The 21,163-nt window shown below is 50.8% G+C and overlaps 1 protein-coding gene, 1 long non-coding RNA gene and 1 other non-coding gene across 15 annotated transcripts in view; all 3 read left to right on the forward strand.

Moving 5' to 3' along the window:
- The first annotated feature begins 819 nt into the window (after positions 1-819).
- Positions 820-21,163, forward strand: part of PGS1 (phosphatidylglycerophosphate synthase 1) — a 47,249-nt gene continuing 26,905 nt past the window's right edge. For 12 of the 13 annotated variants that reach the window (XR_010115551.1, XR_010115552.1, XM_063617346.1 and 9 more), the window contains exons 1-5: positions 820-974; positions 12,431-12,620; positions 17,160-17,237; positions 19,295-19,394; positions 20,391-20,580. Coding sequence is in view for 11 of the 13 variants with exons in the window: in XM_063617346.1 (XP_063473416.1) it covers positions 832-974; positions 12,431-12,620; positions 17,160-17,237; positions 19,295-19,394; positions 20,391-20,580 (701 nt within the window). In the remaining 2 variants the exon portion in view is untranslated. The remainder of the gene's footprint in view (positions 975-12,430; positions 12,621-17,159; positions 17,238-19,294; positions 19,395-20,390; positions 20,581-21,163) is intronic. The other variant, XM_063617350.1, reaches the window with a different exon arrangement.
- Positions 5,154-11,332, forward strand: LOC134732418 (uncharacterized). Its single transcript, XR_010115554.1, has 5 exons — positions 5,154-8,896; positions 9,155-10,515; positions 10,711-10,884; positions 11,098-11,151; positions 11,311-11,332. It is a non-coding gene; the product is annotated as an uncharacterized lncRNA (long non-coding RNA).
- LOC129463326 (small nucleolar RNA SNORA30/SNORA37 family) lies at positions 20,978-21,106 on the forward strand. Its single transcript, XR_008651118.1, has one exon. It is a non-coding gene; the product is annotated as a small nucleolar RNA SNORA30/SNORA37 family (small nucleolar RNA).

Genomic DNA, 21,163 nt, shown 5'->3' on the forward strand with positions numbered 1-21,163 from the left:
AGGCATGGGCCACTACGCCCAGCTAATTTTTTGTATTTTTAGTAGAGATGGGGTTTCATCAGGTTGGCCAGGCTGGTCTCGAACTCCTGATCTCAGGTGATCCACCCGCCTCTGCCTCCCAAAGTGCAGAGGTTACAGGCGTGAGCCACTGCACAGGCGGAGGAGTCAATTTTGACAGCCAGTGGCCAGGCTTGGTGGCTCATGTCTGTAATGGCAACACTTTGGGAGGCTGAGGCTGTAGGATCTCTTGAGCCCAGGAGTTCGAGACCAGCCTGGGCAACATAGTGAGAACCCCCCCGCCCAATCTCGACAAAAAAGTAAAGAATTAGCCGGGCATGGTGGCACACGCACTTTGGTGGTCCCAGCACTTTGGAAGTGGTCCCAGCACTTTGAGAGGATCCCCTGAGGCCGGGAGGTCGAGGCTGCAATGCCAAGATCGCGCCACTGCACTCCAGCCTGGGAGACAGACCGAGACTCTGTCTCAAAACAAACAAAAGCTTTTTTGACAGCCGGTGAGTTGGAGCCAAGTGTGACGGTGCTAGAGCCCCTGTGCCGCATCCTTTCCTCCGCGACCTGTGACGAGTCACTGCAGGAATGCAGCCCACCTGGCGCCCTTGCGGATTTAACGAGAGGGCTTCCGACCCCCTCCTGCGGCGCGACCACTGTTCCTCGCCTGTGTCCCCCAGAGGGGAAACTGAGGCTTGGGGGCGGTGCAGGGCCGCTCTCCCCGAGCCAGGGCTTCCGCGCCTGCGCGCCTGCGCCGTGTCCGCGCTCGCCTTTGTCAATAAAGTTCGCGCGCGCCGGAAGCGGAAGCGGAAACGGTGAGTCTCCATGGCGGTGGCGGCGGCAGCGGCAGCGGGACCCGTGTTCTGGAGGCGACTGCTGGGCCTCCTGCCTGGCCGCCCAGGGCTGGCCGCGCTCCTAGGACGCCTGTCCGACCGCCTCGGCAGGAACCGGGACCGCCAGCGCAGGAGGTGAGAGAGGCGGCCGGGCTGAGAGTGCAGCCCTCGCGGCTGCGGCCCGGCCCCCCGGCGCTCAAACTCTCGGCCCCAGCGTCCTGGGCATCCGCAGCGAGTCCCTCCCCGGTTCCCGGGCCCATTTCTGCCTCCCGGGGCTCGGCGCCTGACTTATGTGCTTCTTCACTGGCCTTCTTGAGGGAGGGTGGGCGACTCGTGCGCCATTATCGGCCGGGTCCAGCCGGCGGGCCTCCTGCGCAGCCTGGCCGGTCCTTGCTCCCCCTCTACACCGTGCTTGGTGGCGAGCCCCGGCCACACACGTTAAAAGAGGGACTGTATGTGCATTCAGGGAGCTTCGGTCAAGCTCCAGAGGCTGTTTATTTATATCATGGTTTCGGCCCCAGGATGTGAGTGTCGGAGAGTTCAGAGGGGTCTTTTCCTTAAGTAATCCTGGCTGTGAGTGAATCAGCCTTGCTGGGATTTTGTGTATACAGCGTTTCTCACATCCTGCCAGAAAGACCTGTGAAGCAATCGTTAGTAACACTCAGGCATAGGAAGAGGAGCCACTCGAAACACTTCTTACACATTTCAAAGGGCGTGTGTTCTGGAAAAGTACTGAAGTTATGTAAATGATGAAGTAGGCTTTGGAGCAATTTGTTCAGGCAGTGGTCTTTAAAAATAAATATTTGCCAAGAACATGCTGACCTGAGGCTTGCTAATATTAAAAAAGGGGGATAAATAATTCTTGGCCGGGTGTGGTGGCTCACGCCTGTAATTCTAGCACTTTGGGAGGCCGAGGCAGGTGGATCACCTGAGATCAGGAGTTCAAGACCAGCCTGACCAACATGGTGAAACCCTATCTCTACTAAAAATACAAAATTAGCTGGGCGTGGTGGTGCATGCCTGTAATCCCAGCTACTTGGGAGGCTGACCCTGAGGCAGGAGAATCGCTTGAACCCAGGAGGTGGAGTTTGCGGTGAGTCAAGATTGCCCCATTGCACTCCAGCCTAGGCAACAAGAGCAAAACTCTGTTTCAAAAAAAAAAAAAAAATTCTCTTGTGTGCAAATAGTTTTCTTTTCTTTTCTTTTCTTTTTTCCGAGACGGAGTTTCACTCTTGTTGCCCAGACGGGAGTGCAATGGCGGGATCTTGGCTCACCTCAACCTCCGCCTCCCAGGTTCAAGAGATTCTCTTGCCTCAGCCTCCCGAGTAGCTGGGATTACAGACATAAGCCACCATGCCTGGCTAATTTTGTATTTTTAGTAGAGACAGCGTTTCCCCATGTTGGTCAGGCTGGTCTCGAACTCCCAACCTCAGGTGATCCGCATGCCTCGGCCTCCCAAAGTGCCGGGATTACAGGCGTGAGCCACCGTGCCCGGCTGCAAATAGTTTTCTTAATTGAGTCTTACACTTGATCTTTAAAAAAAAAAAATCTTAGAACTGCTTCCTTTAGTTGAGGTTGCATTGTGTTAGATTTTCTATCTGTACCTGTACTCCTTGGGTGAGATTTGACTTCCTGGGGTCAGACATCTAGTACAGAGATCTGGGGTCCAGTCATGTGTACTGATTCTAGGTACAGAAAAGAGCTTGCTTCATAGTGCTCTATGGTGGAAGATTTTCATCGAAAACTCAAGTTTGATTTAGGGGAATTTTTAGGTGATAGAATCAGGGCAGGATGACGCTCTTGGAAACCTGCTAAGTTTCACGTTGGTGAACCCAGCAGGACTGCGGCTGTAAAAGAAATGGCCTCTCCATTTTTTGCATTTTCATTTTTTCAGTGTTTAATAAAAGACCTGCTCATCTCTGGGTGGTGAAGTCAGATGACTTCTACGTCCTGCCATCAAACCACTGAGATTTGGTCTACAGTTTCAAAAAAATGTTCTACCCTCTAAGACAAGATTTAGGTGACTTTGTCATTTCCCTCTATATGTTTAAACTATATGAAAAACACTTCATTATAAATCATTGTTCAACATTGGAATTGATTACTAAAGGATGTTGGGGCAGTTGACACAAATATTTTAAAAAATCTCTCGTGAGTGCTTTTTTTTTGTTTTTCTTTTTGTTTTTTTTTGTTTTTTTTTTTTTTTTTGAGACAGAGTCTTGTTTTGTTGCTCAGGCTGGAGTGCAGTGGTGTGATCTCGGCTCAGTGCAACCTCTACCTCCTGGGTTCAAGTGATTCTCCTGCCTCAGCTTCCAGAGTAGCTGGATCTACAGACACAAGCCACCACGCCCAGCTAATTTTTGCATCTTTAGTAGAGACAGGGTTTCACCATGTTGGCCAGGCTGGTCTCAATCTCCTGACATTGTGACCCGCCCGCCTCGGCCTCCCAAAGTGCTGGGATTACAGGCGTGAGCCACTGCGCCCAGCCACTTTTTTGTTTTTTGGTGGTGGGAGGGGCAGTGTGGCAGTGGAGATAGTCTAAATTGACTTTCTAAACTTTTTTGTAAATTGTATGAGTGGATGCAGTTTGTGTGCCTTCAACCTTCTTCATTAAGCTGAGAGAGATAATTGTTTCTCTGGGACAACAGTTCAGCCAGCAACTCAGTTTCTTGGGCATTAAGACAGAAGTTCTTGCTTTGTAATCCTCGGAAATAATGCCTATGGTAGGACTGAGGATAAATGCTTTGACCGGTATTGAGTGGTGGTGTAGGTTTCTGAGCCTTTTGCCTTATTCGGTTTGCAGTTTTTTTCTGATTCGTTGTGGCCTTGGTGTTTGAGTTATTCATGTTTGTTGTGGCTGCTCACCCTTTATTGGCTGCTGACTTTCATTTCTTCTCCATTATTCAGTTGCACCTCCCAATTTCTCATTCCCCGAATGATGTGGTTTCTTGTAACTCGCTGATCATTGATTCATTGATAATAGTTCTGTGCAGTCATGAGCTTGAATTATTTTAGGTTTTAGCTTGTCGATCTGAGTCAGCTGTTGGAGGGCCAGTGAACCCTCGTGAGGGGACGTTCCTTTTACTGCCACGGTTTCCTTTCAGGGATAGAGACAGCCACAGAGACAGAGAACTCTACTTAAAATTATTTCTATTAATGATTTAGAAGCACTGTCATTTCCTCTTAAGCTAGCATCTGACTCATTATCATTAGGGACTGCTGGATCCATTAATTTATTCATCGTGTGTATTGAGCACTGCTGTGCTGTGCTAGGTACTCAGGAAGCAAAGATAAAGACACAGCCCCATCTCCAAGATGCTGAGACCCATAAACAATTACAAGAAGTAGGTAGAAGGTCATGGCAGTACCTTGGAGAGGTCATGGAAGGCTTCCTGGTGCAGTGGCTCAGAGCTGTTTTGAAGGAGGGGTCGGAGTAGTTAGGCTCGGTGAAGAAGAGGGGGAGTGGATGTTCAAGAAGTGATAGTGACATAGACTACAGCGAAAGGCAATTCTGAGGTCCCACCAATACTGAAACCATTTCCAGGAGCTGACTAGGGGTACCAAGTAGGGGATGGAGGGAGGGAAGAAGAGGAGCTAGGAGCAAGCCAGTCTGGGCCAGAGACCCAGGAAGACAAGTTCTGAGATTCCATGTATGATTTCTTTTGATTCTGGTTCAGCCTGAGATGGTGGGGGCTTTTATATGAAGTCAGGGGCAGTGGGAGCAGAAAAGAGGGCTGGATTAGGAGTCAGTCTTGATGGGGCACATGGATGTTGGTACATTTCATGAAAACAGGGAATAAAGAAGAGGCTCAGGTTTTGGGGATAATGATAAAGTGCATTTGGGTCATGTTAATCAGTATCCAGGTTCCTCTAGGTGATGTGTGCAGTGTCCAGTTGACTGTGGCAGAACTGGAGCTCAGGAGAGGGAGACAGATGCTTCAGATACGGGTTTTTTTTGAGTCATCCGGCTACACAGAATAGTCTTGTACTTGGAGTAGATGAGACCAAGTGGGAAGTGTATCATGAGGGCATTAGTTCCTAATCTTGAACTTGCCTACTATATAAGGAAATCTTTGTCTGTGGCTTACTTTTTTTCCTTTTTAACTATTTTCAGTTTTAGCTATACATGCAGAATCATCTTTATGTTTGAAACTTTTTCACAGTTCCAGGAGCTTGTGAGTGTATGTGTTGGATGGGTTAGGGGTTCCTAACTTCTCTGAGTTATAAGAGGGAAACAGGTGTCCAGCAGATTGTTTTCAATTAGATTTTCTTTTCTTTTTTTTTTGAGATAGAGTTTCACTCTTGTTTCCCAGGCTGAAGTGCCGCAACCTCTGCCTCCCGGGTTCAAGCGATTCTCCTGCCTCATCCTCTCGAGTAGCTGGGATTACAGGCATGTGCCACCATGCCCATCAGGCTAGTCTTGAACTCCTGACCTCAGGTGATCTGCCTGCCTCGGCCTCCCAAAGGGCTGGGATTACAGGCGTGAGCCACCGTGCCCGGCCTAGATTTTCTTACGTTGTAGTGGCAGGTCACTTGTTCAACGTGTAAGTAGTTTTTACTCTTAGGGACCACCAGATTTCCAGAAGTTACTTTTCTTTGAAATTTGTGATGTTGAGATTCAGTCTTCCTTACTCTTCAGAGTTTAGTATAACCATCTCTTGGTTAATTTATAGCAGTATAATGGCTGGGAAGGGGATATTTAGAATCAAAGCATAGTTTTCCCAAATAAATCAGATTTGATCTTGCAGTGAATTAAAAGATTTACAACGGACTGACTTTCTCAGTTGAAGCTTTAAGTGAATATTAACGTGAGTATCCCTGAGCACATTATAGTTGATGATGAATTAGACTCAATCAGTTGTCTGCTGGTAGGCAAATAGAAACCAGCCTGGGATTAAAATGGTCTGAATGATAATCCCTTTGTAATAGCGTGATCTGATTTATGTAAACGGGTCAATTTTGAGGGTGCTAGGAGTCAGGCTGGCTGAAGCCCTTTGGAGTCGTAGAACATGCGATTGGTTCTCGTCAGGCACCTTGATGTGCCTGGTGCATTTGGCCACCCAGGCTGTATTGTGGGTTATAAATATATTTTGGATTTCTGGGCCCCAATGTAATCGACTTCCTTTTGGCTAAGCCAAGGGGAGAGTCATCTAGTCAGCATGTAGCTGCATGCTGGCAGCTGGGCCTCTCGTGCCGGACTTGTTATGGGAGTTCAGCAGGCCGTTGGTCTTTTGTAACCTACGGGAATCCACACTCATTTCCCTTACTCGGGGTTAGGTCTTGCATTAGTCAGGAAGGGCCGCCTGCTGCCAGGGTTGCAGGAAGTACGGTACCTTCTTGTAGTTTCTGGAGCCTTTCTCAGGAAGTGTTATGACTGTTGCTTTTTCTCATCAGTTCACTTTTTTACATTTAAATATTTGTGACTGAGGGGGTAGGGTGAGTTGTTCTCAAAAAGTAGTTTCTGAAAATATTGCAATCCAGAGAGCTCAGTTTCTTTTAAAAACTTCTTTTTTCATGGTTTTGTACAGATTTGGATGGGCTCCAGGCCACAGAGTCTGCACCGTGAGTGTTACCTTAACGGTTAAAGAAGGGCCCCTGGACCTTCAGACCACGCCTCTGAGGGACACAGAGTTACCGACCTGTGTTCCGTATGGAGAGCGCAACTCCTGCCCTGTTCAGAGGGGACAGTCCTCCAGCTTTACCGTACTCTTTCATCATCAAAGTCCCACATACTCTGTTTTGAAAAAACCCAAAGAAGTTGGCCTGTTACATGTGTCCCATTGGTAGTGGGTGACAGTAAGTACCGCAGCTCTAGGGGGAAACACGTGTTCTGTGACACCGGGAGAAGATGTGGAAGGGACGTCTAAAGGTGCAGTGTAGACCACGGTGTGATTCCCTAGTGTTTGCCTGTCTTCAGTGGCATCCCTTCTCTGAGAAGCGGGAGCTCGGTAGGGCCTCCAGGCACTGTTGACATGCGCTGAGGAGAAAGGCGAGGGGTGCCAGTGTTTTCCATGAAGCAGAGCACGCGCAGCTGCAGAACGGCGAAGTGGAAAACCGTCTCCCCACAAAGGGGAGAAATGCCTTCTGTTTTCCCCAGGTTTCTTTCTTTTTTTTTTTTTCTGAGATGGAGTCTTGCTCTGTCGCCCAGGCTGGAGTGCAGTGGCGCAATCTCGGCTCACTGCAACCTCCACCTCCCTGCCTCAGCCTCCCGAGTAGCTGGGATTACAGGCATGTGCCACCATGCCCGGCTAATTTTGTATTTTTAGTAGAGATGGGGTTTCTCCATGTTGGTCAGGCTGGTCTTGAACTCCCAACCTCAGGTGATATGCCCGCCTTGGCCTCCCAAAGTGTTGGGATTACAGGTGTGAGCCATCGTGCCCAGCCTTTTTTTTTTTTTTTTTTTTTTTTTTTGAGGTGGAGTCTCACTCTGTCGCCCAGGCTGGAGTGCAGTGGCACAATCTTGGCTCACTGCAGCTTCGAACGCCTGGGTTTAAGCAATCTTCCTGCCTCAGCCTCCCTAGTAGCTGGAACTGCAGGTGCACGCCACCATGCCTAGCTTTTAATTTTTCTGGAGAGGGGGTTTCTCTATGTTGCCCAAGTTGGTCTCGATCTCCTGGCCTCAAGTGATCCTCCTGCCTCGGCCTCCTAAAGCACTGAGATTATAGGCACATGCTACCGTGCCTGGCCATTCAGTTTTTTTCAGTGACACCAGTCCAGATGTGGTCTCCTTGGCATATGTTGTCATTGTGGCGACCTGTGTAAAACACTCGGCTCCTTTCTTATGCACCTTCCTTTTTTGGGTGTTTAAAATTGCCACTTGAAGGTTGAGTCTCCTCCATAATGTATCCATGAAACGTAGTTGGCTTTCAGCTCCTTTTCCTCTCTAACAAAAATAAACCTGTCAGTACACAGATTAAACAGGAAGCCAACATAAAAAAGCCTTCAAGAACTCTTGGCCTGAGGCCCTGGTGGAACATTCCCAGTGAGAGCTGCCTGGTAAGGAGGAGACCTGCCTAGGATAACCCCAGGGCCTCTGGGCTCATCAGCCCTGTACCTGCCAAAGTGGGTCTCTGCAGGTAGGACGGAGGTGATAGGTGAACCCTGACACCTGTGTAGGCTCTGTGTGTGTGTGTGTGTGTGTGTGTGTGTGTGTGTGTGTGTGTTTTCTCTGGACTGTTGAGGCCCTCTTGGGTTTTTCTGCTGAAAGTGGTCTTGTTCCTGTTTATTTCTTTCTGCACTTGACCTCTAGGGTCACGAGATCGTCCCACCTCAGCCTCTCAAGTAGCTGGGACTACAGGCACGTGCCTCCACGCCTGGCTAATTATTTTTTTTATTTTTTGTAGAGACAGGGTCTTGCTATGTTGCCTAGGCTGGTCCGGAGCTCCTGGTGTCAAGCGATTCTCCTGCCTTAGACTCCAGAGTGCTGGGATTACAGGTGTGAGCCACTTCACCCAGCCCAGTTTCTTCTGCTTACGTCCCTTCACACTTCCTGCCTGAAACATCCTCCCCCGCTCCCTTTTTTTTTTTTTTTTGAGACGGAGTCTCGCTCTGTCGCCCAGGCTGGAGTGCAGTGGCGCAATCTCGGCTCACTGCAAGCTCCGCCTCCCACATTCATGCCATTCTCCTGCCTCAGCCTCTCTGAGTAGCTGGGACTACAGGTGCCCGCCACCACGCCCGGCTAATTTTTTTGCATTTTTAGTAGAGACGGGGTTTCACCGTGGTCTCGATCTCCTGACCTCATGATCCGCCCGCCTCGGCCTCCCAAAGTGCTGGGATTACAGGCGTGAGCCACCACGCCCGGCCTCTGCATTCCTTGTTTGAATCCTACCAGATTTTTGAGGCCACTGGAGGAGAATGCTGCAGAACCTTCCCAGTAGCCCAGGCATCACCAGCTCCCCTTTTTGATGCCTTGAAGCACATGCACTGTCTATTTGGACACTGATTTAATTTTAGCGTCTTTTCTTGTGTTCTTAGATGATGTCAGGTGTCTAAGTCTGTGAGGCTACCAAGGTTGTGGGAGGCAGAGACTGCCTGGTTCTTCATTTGTACCCTCCATGGTATGTCATATGTGCTCACATGATGGCTTTGTTGAGGGTTAAGTTGAACTTGCCCTCTCCTGGGTTGCTATGTGCCAAGGAGTGTTTCCTCTTCTTCTTCTTTTTTTTTTTTTTTTTTTTTTTTGCGGGGGGACAGTCTTCCTTTCTCACCCAGGTTGGAGTGCAATGGTGTGATCTCGGCTCACTGCAACCTCTGGTGCCCAGGTGCAAGCAGTTCTGCCTCAGCCACGGCCGGCTCATTTTTTTTTCTTTTTTGAGATGGAGTGTCGCTCTGTTGCCCAGGCTGGAGTGCAGTGGCAGGATCTCAGCTCACTGCAACCTCCGCCTCCCAGTTCCAGTTCAAGTGATTCTTCTGCCTCAGCCTCCTGAGTAGCTGGGACTACAGGTGTGTGCACCACCATGCCCGGCTAATTTTTGTATTTTTAGAGAGACAGGGTTTCACCATATTGGCCAGGCCGTTCTTGAACTCCTAACCTCATGATCTGCCTGCCTTGGCCTCTGAAAGTGCTGAGATTACAAGCATGAGCCACCACGGCCACCACGCCTGACCCAATATTTGTATTTTTAGTAGAGGCGGGGTTTCACCGTGTTGGCCAGGCTAGTCTTGGACTCCTGACCTCAGGTGATCCACCTGCCTCGGCCTCCCAAAGTGCTAGAATTATAGGCGTGAGCCACCGCACCCGGCCCCCTTTTTTTTGAGACGAAGTCTCTCTCTGTCACTCAGGCAGGCATGCAGTGGTGCGATCTTGGCTAACTGCAACCTCCGCCTCCTGGGTTCAAGCAATTCTCCTGCTTCAGCCTCCCAAGTAGCTGGGATTACAGGCATGTGCCACCACACCCAGCTAATTTTTTTGTGTTTTTAGTAGAGACGGGGTTTCACCATATTGGCCAGGCTGGTTTCAAACTCCTGACCTCAAGTTTTCTGCCTGCCTTGGCCTCCCAAAGTGCTAGGATTATAGGCATGAGCCACCATGCTGGGCTGTGGCTCTCAGCTTCTTTGAAGGCCGTGTGTGGACTGACCACATGACCTGGAGCAGTACAGGTGGCACCTGATTTTTGGATGATCTGAGAGATGGCAGAAGTGCTGTGAGACAGGGGAGACATTGGTTTTATTCTGCTGTTGCCTGTTCCCCCGCCCCCCCGACAGACCATGTTTCATTAGTGAATATGAGACTCTAGGCCCCTTGGGGCCTCGGGTTGATGGGTCGCTGTGCACCTTTCCCATTGTCCGGTGGTTTCTGCTGCCCTGAAGTGTCCTTCACTCTCCTCTCTTGAGCTTTGCAGGAGGGTGGCCCAGGATTTGGGAAACCCAGGCAGCAAACCCTGCGTTACACATCTAGGCCCTTCATCTGCAAGCTGATGCCTGTGAGTGTTATCACCCCCTCTAGAGACAGTAGGGGAGAACAGCTGTTTCCCACCTCTGCACTGGGTGGCCACGGCCAGTCGAAGACTTCCAGGATCCACAGAGCCAGCACCTGCTGTTGACTAAGGTTTTCTTGGCAGTGAATCGGCAGTGACAGACCGGTGGGCTTTCTGGGAAGCGCAGCTGTGGGCCATCTGGTGTCTGTGCAGGGACATTTACGAAGCCTGGGAAGATTGAGGGCTTTGTCATGAAGCAAGTGAGTGAAATCATCTTCCTGGAATTTGTGGCCATTCAGGCCTTGGGATGTTTGAGCGTCCTCTCCCCCAAGTCCCTCTTGAGGTCACACACTGAAGCAGATTTTCCTGCTGCTGTTTGCAGGACTAGGATTCATAGTAGGTCAGGTTTGTGTGGGGCTCTGGGTGTGCAGTCCCTCCACCCCCGTCTCCTGCAGGTTTTTAGTCATTGAGCAGCAGAAATGAAGTTCTGTGGGCAGAAATGCATCTCCTTCAGCCTTGGCCTCAGTGGAGTGTGGAGTCCGCCAGGGGTGCAGCTTTATGTGGTCGAGCTAACACTGGCCAGAGATGGTGTGTGACCCCACCAAACAGGATGTGTCTGATGGTGAAGGGTATGGCTCATCATCACTCTTTTTTTTTTTTTTTTTTCCTTTGAGATGGAGTCTCGCTCTGGCGCCCAGGCTGGAGTGCAGTGGCACCATCTCAGCTCACTGCAACCTCCGCCTCCCAGGTTTAAGTGATTCTCCTGCCTCAGGCTCCTGAGTAGCTGGGATAACAGGCATCTGCATCATGCCTGGCTAATTTTTTTGTATTTTTATTTTTAGTAGAGATGGGGTTTCACCATGTTGGCTAGGCTGATCTCGAACTACTGACCTCAGGTAATCTGCCCGCCTCGGCCTCCCAAAGTGGTGGGATTACAGGCGTGAGCCACTGTGCACGGCCACGGCTCATCATCACTCTTGAGAGGAGCTCATTTTCTCCTGTCTCTCCCTGCTCCAGCTTTTCTTTCCGAGTCTGATTTTGATTGATTGAGACAGGGTCTCGCTGTGCCACCCAGGCTGGAATGCAATGGCGTGATCATAGCTGGGAGAACAGCCTTGAACTCTTGGGCTCAGGAGATCCTCCTGCCTCAGCCTCTTGAGTAGCTGGGACTACAGGTTTGTGCTACCATGCCCAGGTAACTTTTTTTTGAGACAGAGTCTCGTTCTGTCACCCAGGCTGGGGTGCAGTGGTGCGATCTTGGCTCACTGCAACCCCCACCTCCCTGGTTCAAGCAATTCTCCTGCCTTAGCCTCCCGAGTAGCTGGGACTACAGTCACACACCACCATGCCCGGCTAATTTTTGTATTTTTAGTAGAGATGGGGTTTCACCATATTGGTCAGGTCTCGAACGCCTGACCTTAGGTTATCCACCTGCCTCGGCCTCCCAAAGTGCTGGGATTACAGGTGTGAGCTACTGCGCCCAGCCTGCCCAGCTAATTCTAAACAATTTTTTGTATACACTGGGTCCCGCTATATTGCTCAGGCTGGTCCTGAGCTCCTGGACTCAAGCAGTCGTCCTGCCTTGGCCTCCCAAAGTGCTAGGATTATAGGCCTGAGCCAGCATGCTCGGCATAAATTGGATTTTTAAAAAGAAAAGTGTCTTTTTCTGGGTGCTTCCTTGAATAGAAATCTTGTTTATCTCATGAGTCATAAAGCGGGGCGTCTGGGCTGTAATCATCAGACTTCTGCCAGACTTACCCTTCTGCTAGGTGTCTTTTAGTGATGGCTGCAGGCAAATATTTTTGAGGTAGATTCATTAGAAGGTTGCCGTGTGGTAGCTAACCATGTGGTAGCTTTTGTGAGTTTACTTGTGGATACTCTAAATTTGGCTCCTGAGTTGTTTGGAATTAAAGTTTGGGATTTATCTATAGGTATTGACACTTCTCCAGTTGCTCAGTTAGTAGGCTCTTTAAGGAATAAGAGGAAAGGGGGCTGAAGGAAAAATCCTTTAGCAGAGCTTGAGTTGGGCTCACTTTTTAAAATGTTCTAGAAAATCTGACATTCATAACACAAGCAACACACCCATCTCCAAGCCCCTCTTTACCCCCCAGTAACTGAGGGGGGCTTCTGCAGAAGTATTTGAGGTGTGACCCAGTTGCATATTTCTTTAACCAGGTCACCATGGCTGTTATTGGCTCCCTTGCTGTCCCCAGCTATTCCCCAGGTCACCTCCCCACCTTGCTGCCTGTGTCCAGAAGGTGTGCACCGGTTCCAGTGGATCAGAAACCTGGTTCCAGAATTTGGAGTCTCCAGTTCTCACGTCAGGGTGCTTTCTTCCCCGGCAGAATTTTTTGAGCTCATGAAGGTAAGTTGTATCTAAAGGAAAGAAGTTTGAGTTAGAGTTTTTGGGGGATCAGGTTGGTGAGTCCTGAGTGCTTTCTAGTCTAGAAACTTTTGCTAGCTGCCCAAGCTTATTCCTTCTGGGTTTTACCTGTCAGGTTTCAGCTTCATAGATGGTTGAGCTGAGCCACAGTCAGAAACTTACCTGTGGGGCCAGTGTCTCAGGTGGAGAAGCTCTGAGAAGGCAACAGTGAGAACAAGGACCTAGACCTTATTTTTATTATTTTGTTATTTTTGAGAAGGGGTCTCACTATGTTACCCAGACGGGTCTTGAACCACTGGGCTCAAGTGATCCTCCTGCCTCGGCCTCCCAAAGTACTGGCCACCATGTGCGGCCACGGGCCTAGACTTTGATTCTTTTTTTTTTTGTTTTTGAGACGGAGTCTCACTCTGTCGCCCAGGCTGGAGTGCAGTGGCGCAATCTCTGCTCACTGCAAGCTCCGCCTCTCGGGTTCACGCCATTCTCCTGCCTCAGCCTCCTGCGTAGCTGGGACTACAGGCATCCGCCACCACGCCTGGCTAATTTTTTGTATTTTTAGTAGAGACGGGGTTTCACCGTGTTGGCCAGGCTGGTTTTGAACTCCCGACCTCAGGTGATCCGCCCACCTCAGCCTCCCAAAGTGCTGGGATTACAGGCATGAGCCACCACGCCCAGCCTAGACTTTGATTCTTATGGGCACACTGATTCCTTTTCTTCCATGGAGAAGTTGTGGACCACGAGAAGGGAGGTTAGTGAGGACTGAGGACCCGTGGGTCACATGGGTATGTCCTTGCTAAAGATGACAGGGGAGGAGGGCATCTTTATCTAGTCTGTGTATGATGGACCCCTAACCCGGGAATCATCTCCAAACACAGTAGTGTCATCTTGGTAGATGTAGTAGGAAGTAAAAACTCGTGGGTGGGATTTGATATGCATGAAGAGGCCTTTCAAAGTAACTGGGAATCGAGACATCCTGGGTCTAAGGCTTGTAGTCTTGGTTCTCTTTTTTTTTTTTTTTTTTTTTTTTTTGAGACGGAGTCTCGCTCTGTCGCCCAGGCTGGAGTGCAGTGGCGCAATCTCGGCTCACTGCAAGCTCCGCCTCCCGGGTTCACGCCATTCTCCTGCCTCAGCCTCTCCAAGTAGCTGGGACTACAGGCGCCCACCACCACGCCCGGCTAATTTTTTGTATTTTTTAGTAGAGACGGGGTTTCACCGTGGTCTCGATCTCCTGACCTCGTGATCCGCCCGCCTCGGCCTCCCAAAGTGCTGGGATTACAAGCGTGAGCCACCGCGCCCGGCTGTAGTCTTGGTTCTTTAGGGACTCTGTCTTAAGCGTGTGCCTTTCCTCTCCTGGTAGTGATGTAAGTTTTTGCATTTGGTGGGTTCAGCTTTCAACATGTTACTCAGGTTTACATGCCACATCTGGTTATTCTGGTTAAACTGCTAATTGGAATGAAGTAATTCAACACTAATTTTTAACAGCATGAACTCTGAGTTTGTATTAGCAATGATACTAGAAGGAAGGTCTAGGCCGGGCACAGTGGCTCACGCCTGTAATCCCAGCATTTTGGGAGGCTGAGTCCAGTGGATCACCTGAGGTCAGGAGCTCGAGAACAGCCTCGTCAACATGGTGAAACCCTGTCTCTACCAAAAATACAGAAGGGTGGCACACACCTGTGATCCTAGCTAGTCAGGAGGCTGAGGCAGGAGAATCGTTTGAACCCAGGAGGTGGAGGTTGTAGTGAGCCAAGATCGCGCCATTGCACTCCAACCTGGGCAACAGAGTGAGACTTTGTTTCAAAAAAAAAAAAAGAAAAAAAGAATGAAGGTCTGATGGGGCCAGGCGAGCAGGCAGAATGCTGAGAGACAATAGGAAATCTGGGTAGAGACTCACCTTTGTGCAGAAAATGAACTCTCACTCATTTGAGTGCCTGCCCATTTTCTCTCCTTTTGTGCTTTTGTTCTGTTTGTTGATCCACACTTAGCTTGGCTGGCTCATTCAGAATGCATTCTGTGTGTGCACACAGGCGTGTCCTTTTGTTCTCCCCTCTCACCCGCCTCCCTGCACTGCTCACCTGTCCTGGGCATCCTTGTTTGTACCGAATGATGCTGCAACTGTTGGCTCTTTGCTCCTACTTGATTTTCTCCTTGGCTTGAAGAAACAGGTTTTTCTTTTCTTTTTTTTTTTTTTTTTTTTTTTTTTTAAGACGGAGTTTCGCTCTCGTTGTCCAGGCTGGAGTGCAATGGCTATGATCTCGGCTCATCACAACCTCCGCCTCCTGGGTTCAAGTGATTCTCCTGCCTCAGCCTCCTTAGTAGCTGGGATTACAGGCATGCACCACCATGCCTGGCTGATTTTATATTTTTAGTAGAGACAGGGTTTCTCCATGTTGGTCAGGCTTGTCTCGAACTCCCAAACTCAGGTGATCCGCCTCCCTTGGCCTCCCAAATTGCTGGGATTGCAGGCATTAGCCACTGTGCCCAGCCTGAAGAAACAGGCTTTTCAAAGGCAATTTTCTCTGTCCTAATCAACTCTGGGAGGATGACTGACTGGCTCCACATAGTGATCCCCTGGCCAGGAGGTCGGGCCCTGCCTGAGGAGGGTGGGCCTGCAGAGAGCAGGAAGGGGCAGAGAGGCTTGCCTCAGCAGGCCAAGAAGACCCCAGGGCCTCCTTTCCCCGCCATCTGGGCTGAAGCGTGGGCAGATTCTCCTGGTTTGTGTCACACTGAATAGCACGTGTTACTTCCCAGGGCGCACAGCGAGAAGGGAGGACAGTGCTGGTTTCTGCCTGGTCCTCATGCCTTCATTACAGCTGTAGGGCCTGGTGTCCTATAGTAAACAGTCAGATATGCTTTGGTTGCCTGAACTAAATTGTCTTATGCCTTATTTAATTTTTCCCTTTCTTTATAACCATCACCCCCACAAACATCTGTTTTAGTTGGTAACAAAACAAAGGAAATAGCAGCCTTGGGAAGTTGCTTTGTTTTTTCCTTGTCCGGAAGCCTTTCCTAGTGATTGTTCATGTTTCTGTCTAGTCAAGTTGCCTGTCTTCCTGTGTTGACGATGCAGGGTGGGCTGTGATGTTCCTTCTGATAGGGAAGCAGGTAGATGTGAAGCTGCCTCCCTCTCATCTGGGTCTCCTATGTATCTTTTGGGGGTTTGACCTATGATAGCGCTGCCATTCTTTTTTTTTTTTTTTTTTTTTTGAGACGGAGTCTCGCTCTGTCGCCCAGGCTGGAGTGCAGTGGCGCAATCTCGGCTCACTGCAAGCTTCACCTCCCGGGTTCACGCCATTCTCCTGCCTCAGCCTCTCTGACTAGCTGGGACTACAGGCGCCCGCCACCACACCCGGCTAATTTTTTTTGTATTTTTAGTAGAGACGGGGTTTCACCGTGGTCTCAATCTCCTGACCTCGTGATCCGCCCGCCTCGGCCTCCCAAAGTGCTGGGATTACAAGTGTGAGCCACCGCGCCCGGCCAGCGCTGCCATTCTTTGTACCCCTGCCTCCTTTTCTGGGGTGGGGCTGCTAGGGAGAGACCCCTGGCTGTTAGGACTGATTTGGGGTATCATCTTGGGGCACTGGTGTGTTCTGCTCATGTGACTATGTACCTGTCCGTCTGCGTTTCAAGAGTGATTCGTGTTCAGTATGGACAGTGGAAACTGATGGGTAGAAGGTAGAGAGGGCAGGTTTGAGACAGAATCTTGCTCTGTTGCCCAGGCTGGTGTGCAATGGTGTGATCACAGCTCATTGCAACCTCTGCCTCCTGGGTTCAAGTGATTCTTCTGCCTCAGCCTCCTGAGTAGCTGGGATTACAGGCACGCGCCACCATGGCCTGGCTAATCTTTATGTTTTTAGTAGAGATAGGGTTTCGCCATGTTGGCCAGGCTGGTCTCGAACTCCTGGCTTCAAGTGATCTGCCTGCCTCGGCCTCCCAAAGTGCTGGGATTATAGGCGTGAGCCACTACACCCAGCCTTCCTTCATTCTTCTTTTTTTTTTTTTTTGAGACGGAGTCTTTCTCTGTCGCCCAGGCTGGAGTGCAGTGGCGCAGTCTCGGTTCACTGCAAGCTCCACCTCCCGGGTTCACGCCATTCTCCTGCCTCAGCCTCTCCGAGTAGCTGGGACTACAGGCGCCCGGCTAATTTTTTGTATTTTTAGTAGAGAGGGGGTTTCACCGTGGTCTCGATCTCCTGACCTCGTGATCCGCCCGCCTCGGCCTCCCGAAGTGCTGGGATTACAAGCGTGAGCCACCGCGCCCGGCCTCCTTCATTCTTCGTAACGGCCGTGTTGCATTTTATAGTTGGCCTAGACTGAGCTTTACTTTGCAGGCTGAGTATTTTCATTTAGGATTGTGGGACCTTATTTGGGAGGTTACCATACACATTTCGAGCTTGCTTTAAATGTTAATTGGTGAAGACATAGTTCAGCTTGGAGTGGGATTTGCCTCCCAGGTCAAAGGGTTCTGTTTTCTTAGTGAACCATGAAAATGATGAATTTGAATTTTGAATTTTTCTCCTCTCTCAGGGGCAGATAAGAGTGGCCAAGAGGCGGGTTGTGATGGCATCCCTCTACCTGGGGACAGGTCCTTTGGAACAGGAGCTGGTAAGGTTTATGGGGAGATGGTTGTGGCAGCAATAGTAAATGGGCCCCAACATGCCACAGCTTTTTGTGCCATGGAGTTGGTGTGGAGCTGCCTTTCCTTGGCCTCCGTGTCAGAGCCAGCTCTTGTTTTTGTTGCCCCAGATATGGGCATGTCAGGAGGGCCTGGTGAGGAGAGCGTGGAAGAGGCCTGGTGAGGAGAGTGTGGAGAGGCCTGGTGAGGAGAGTGTGGAGAGGCCTGGTGAGGAGAGCGTGGAGAGGCCTGGTGAGGAGAGTGTGGAGAGGCCTGGTGAGGAGAGCGTGGAAGAGGCCTGGTGAGGAGAGTGTGGAGAGGCCTGGTGAGGAGAGCATGGAGAGGCCTGGTGAGGAGAGCATGGAGTGGTCTGGGCCTTCTTGGCCTCACTGGCAGTGTCCTCCTACCCACACAGGGCCCCAGGCAGCTCTGTCTGCCGGTTCAGGGCTTGGCCGACTGTGGCCTGCAGGCCAAATCTGGCCTACCACCTGTTATGATGTGGCCTGTGAGCTAAGAAAGAATGGTTTTTACATTTTCAAATAATTGGGGAAGAGAAAAAATAATATTTTGTGACTTATGAAAACTTTAAATTTCTGTATTGGTAAATAAAATTTTGTTGGAACACAGCCACACTCATTCATTTGTGTATTGTCTGTGGTCACTTTCATGCTGCAGCGGCAGAACTGGGTAGTTGTGACAGCGCCCATCTGGCCCGTAAAGCTCCAAATATTTACTCTCTGGCCGTTTACACAAAAGGCTTTCTGACCCTGTACTAGACAAACGGACCTGAGTGCAAGTTGGGCTGGCTGGCTGGTTCTGCCAAGGGCTGGTGTCAAGTGCCAGGGCTGCGGCCAGCCTTGTTTCCCTTGGACTTGCTGTTGTGCCACACTTGTCACTTACAGTGGGAAGGAGCCAGCAGTCACCAGGTTTATATGAGGGGTTGGGGCCAGCGCAGGTTCTGGTGCATGGCGGGATCTGAGGCTCAGCTGCAGGGAGTCTGTGAATGAGATCACGTCTTTCTCTTGGTCTCTTGGGATTGCTTTCCGCTCAGTATAGTGAAACAGACGGGCCCATTGCCCAGAGTTAGTGCCGTTTCTTGGTCTGTCCTTGTTCAGTCACTGGTGGGAGCTTATAGGGATTGGAGCGTGGAGAGGGAGGAGCAGTGGGTTCACATGAGCTGTCCTCCCCTTTCTGCCTCTCCTAGGAAGGAGGCCTCCCTCTTTTTTTTTTTTTTTTTTTTTTTTGTGAGATGGAGTTTTGCTCTTGTTGCCCAGGCTGGAGTGCAATGGCGCGATCTTGGCTCACCGCAACCTCCGCCTCCCGGGTTGAAGTGATTCTCCTGTCTCAGCCTCCTGAGTAGTTGGGATTACAGGCATGTGCCACCACCTCGGCTAATTTTGTATTTTTAGTAGAGACGGGGTTTCTCCATGTTGGTCAGGCTGGTCTTAAACTCCTGACCTCAGGTGATCTGCCCACCTTGGCCTCCCAAAGTGCTGGGATTACAGGCCTGAGGTACCGCGCCCGGCCGCCTCCCTCTATTTTTAGGATATACCCTCCACTCCAAGCCTGGAAGCCTGTGTGTTCTCACAGGAGAAGAATGGAATGTCCGCACTGCGGAGAGTGGCCAGTGGGCAGGCCGTGTCTTGGATTCATTCATTTGGCAAATATTTACTAAGCACTCTTTACGAGGAGGGCACTGTTTGTTGTGTCTGTGAGGATTGTCTGTGTTGAAATGTACATGAGACCTGGTGTCGTAGCGTTTCCAGGCTGGCATGGGCTGGCTGTCAGGCAGCACGCCTCTGCCTGCAGGTCCCTTTCCATTCCTGGAGGCCTGGGCCAATCAGGCCCGTGGGTGCTGCTTCTGATGATCATGAAGGTGCTCTCAGACAGAGAGCTTTTGTGGTGTTGGTGTCCGAGTGCGAATGGCACAAACCTATCTTTGGAGAAGATGACGAGGGCACTAGCCGATGGGGTGATTTGTTTTTCTTTAAATACACACACCTCTTTGGGTCTTAATCTTCTCTTCTTCTGTGTTCTTTCTTGGTAGGTGGACTGCCTGGAAAGTACTCTAGAAAAGTCACTCCAAGCAAAGTTTCCTTCAAATCTCAAGGTCTCCATTCTCTTAGACTTCACGCGGGGCTCACGAGGTAGGTGGCATGCAAGCCTGGCCCCTCATGCTTCCTGTGTCAGATCCTCAGTCCCAAGAGGAGTTACTGTCACCCCCTCGTCCCCAGGCAGAGACAAGGCTATTTGAAGATCATCCAAGCTGGCCCAGGACTGCCCGATTGTGTGAGTTAGGATTTTTTTCTGCGGCAAGTGACTGAAAGCCCAACTAAAAACAGCTTAGGCAGGAGCCGAGTGCAGTGGCACACCCTGTAGTCCCACCTGCCTGGGAGGCTGAGGTGGGAGGATTGCTTGAGCCAGGAGTTTGAGTCCAGCCTGGGCAATGTAGCCAGACTTTGTCTCTTGAAAAACTGCCTTAGGCAAAAAGACTTTTTGTGGACTCCTGTGACTGATCTGCTTTGTGTGGCTTGCGATTTGAGGTTTGGCTGTGTCGCCAGGATTCATCCCCTAGCTGTTTCCTTTGGGCTGGCTTCCTTCTCAGGCCCTGTGTGGCGTCCCCTGGTGGCTTAGGCTTGTCTCCCCATGACACCTTGTCCTTTGGAAGAGTCTGGTTCCATGAGAATCGGGTCAAAGCTCCTGACTGGCCTGATGGTGGCATGCCCAGCTGGGAGCTTGGAGTGTGCCAAGTAGCCCAGCCCAGGCCTGTGTGCTCCCCCATGGAGCTGGGGGTGAGGGGCAAGGTGGGTAGGGTCGTCCTCACCCAGAGCAGAAATGCTGAGAGTGGGTGGGGTAGTGCCCCAGGAGAAGATTGGGTGCAGTTACCAGGAGGAGGGTGAATGGGTGCTGTGTGGCAAAAAGAGCAGGCGTCTGCCACGCCGAGGACTTCAGGCCTGAGACATGGCCAGCATGCAGGACAGAGCTTGGCCCGGAAGTCCTCTGGCTAGGAGTAGCCCCAGCTGGTGTGACTGATTCAGGTTGACGGTACAGGTGAAGGCGAGGCCACGTGGAGGTGGTTCCTCGTTGAGGGCAGGATGCCTTCCTGTTGTGAGTCAGCTGCTGCTTCCACTGTCCGTGTTCAGGCCGGAAGAACTCCCGCACAATGCTGCTCCCGCTCCTGCGGAGGTTCCCAGAGCAGGTCCGGGTCTCCCTCTTTCACACGCCGCACCTCCGTGGGCTGCTCCGGCTCCTCATCCCTGAGCGCTTCAACGAGACCATCGGCCTCCAGCACATTAAGGTGTACCTCTTCGACAACAGCGTCATCTTGAGCGGGTGAGTGCTTCCCTCCGTCAGTGCTTTTGCCCTCCTGCTCTGCAGGCTGGAGGGCAGGGGAATAGGAACAGTGGGAAACCCATTCCCCTCATCCTTGGAGAACCTGCTTGTAGGTCTGGCTGCTTTGCACCTGCAGCACCTCCCTGACACTGTGTCTGCCACTGAGGCTAGAAGCCCCCAGGGGCTGACTGGAAGCCACTGTTGACTGGGCACTTAGCCTGTGCTGGCCACTCAGGTGTGTTGTCTGTTCCCACCCTCACTGACTCTCTGTAGTATTTTCCTCACTGTGTACATATGGAAACAGATCAGAGAGGGTGAGTCACTTTGTCAGGTAGACAGAGCCAGAAAAATAAACAAGAGTCAGACCTGGAAGTCCAGGTCCTTAGGTTGATAAATATGGGCCCTTTCACAGGCCCTCCCCTTGGCAGTGGGGCCAGGCTTGGGTTGCTGGTGCTGAGAGAAAGCGCTTGATTGCATCCTTGCTTTGGGACTGTACCAGTGGCAGCTGTCACTTAGTGGGACAGAGAGAACAAGCATGGGCTCTGATAAATAGCCCTGCATGGGCTAGGTGCAGTGGCTCACG

This window comes from Symphalangus syndactylus, chromosome 14, assembly GCF_028878055.3.
Source record: "Symphalangus syndactylus isolate Jambi chromosome 14, NHGRI_mSymSyn1-v2.1_pri, whole genome shotgun sequence".
Lineage (NCBI taxonomy): Eukaryota > Metazoa > Chordata > Mammalia > Primates > Hylobatidae > Symphalangus > Symphalangus syndactylus.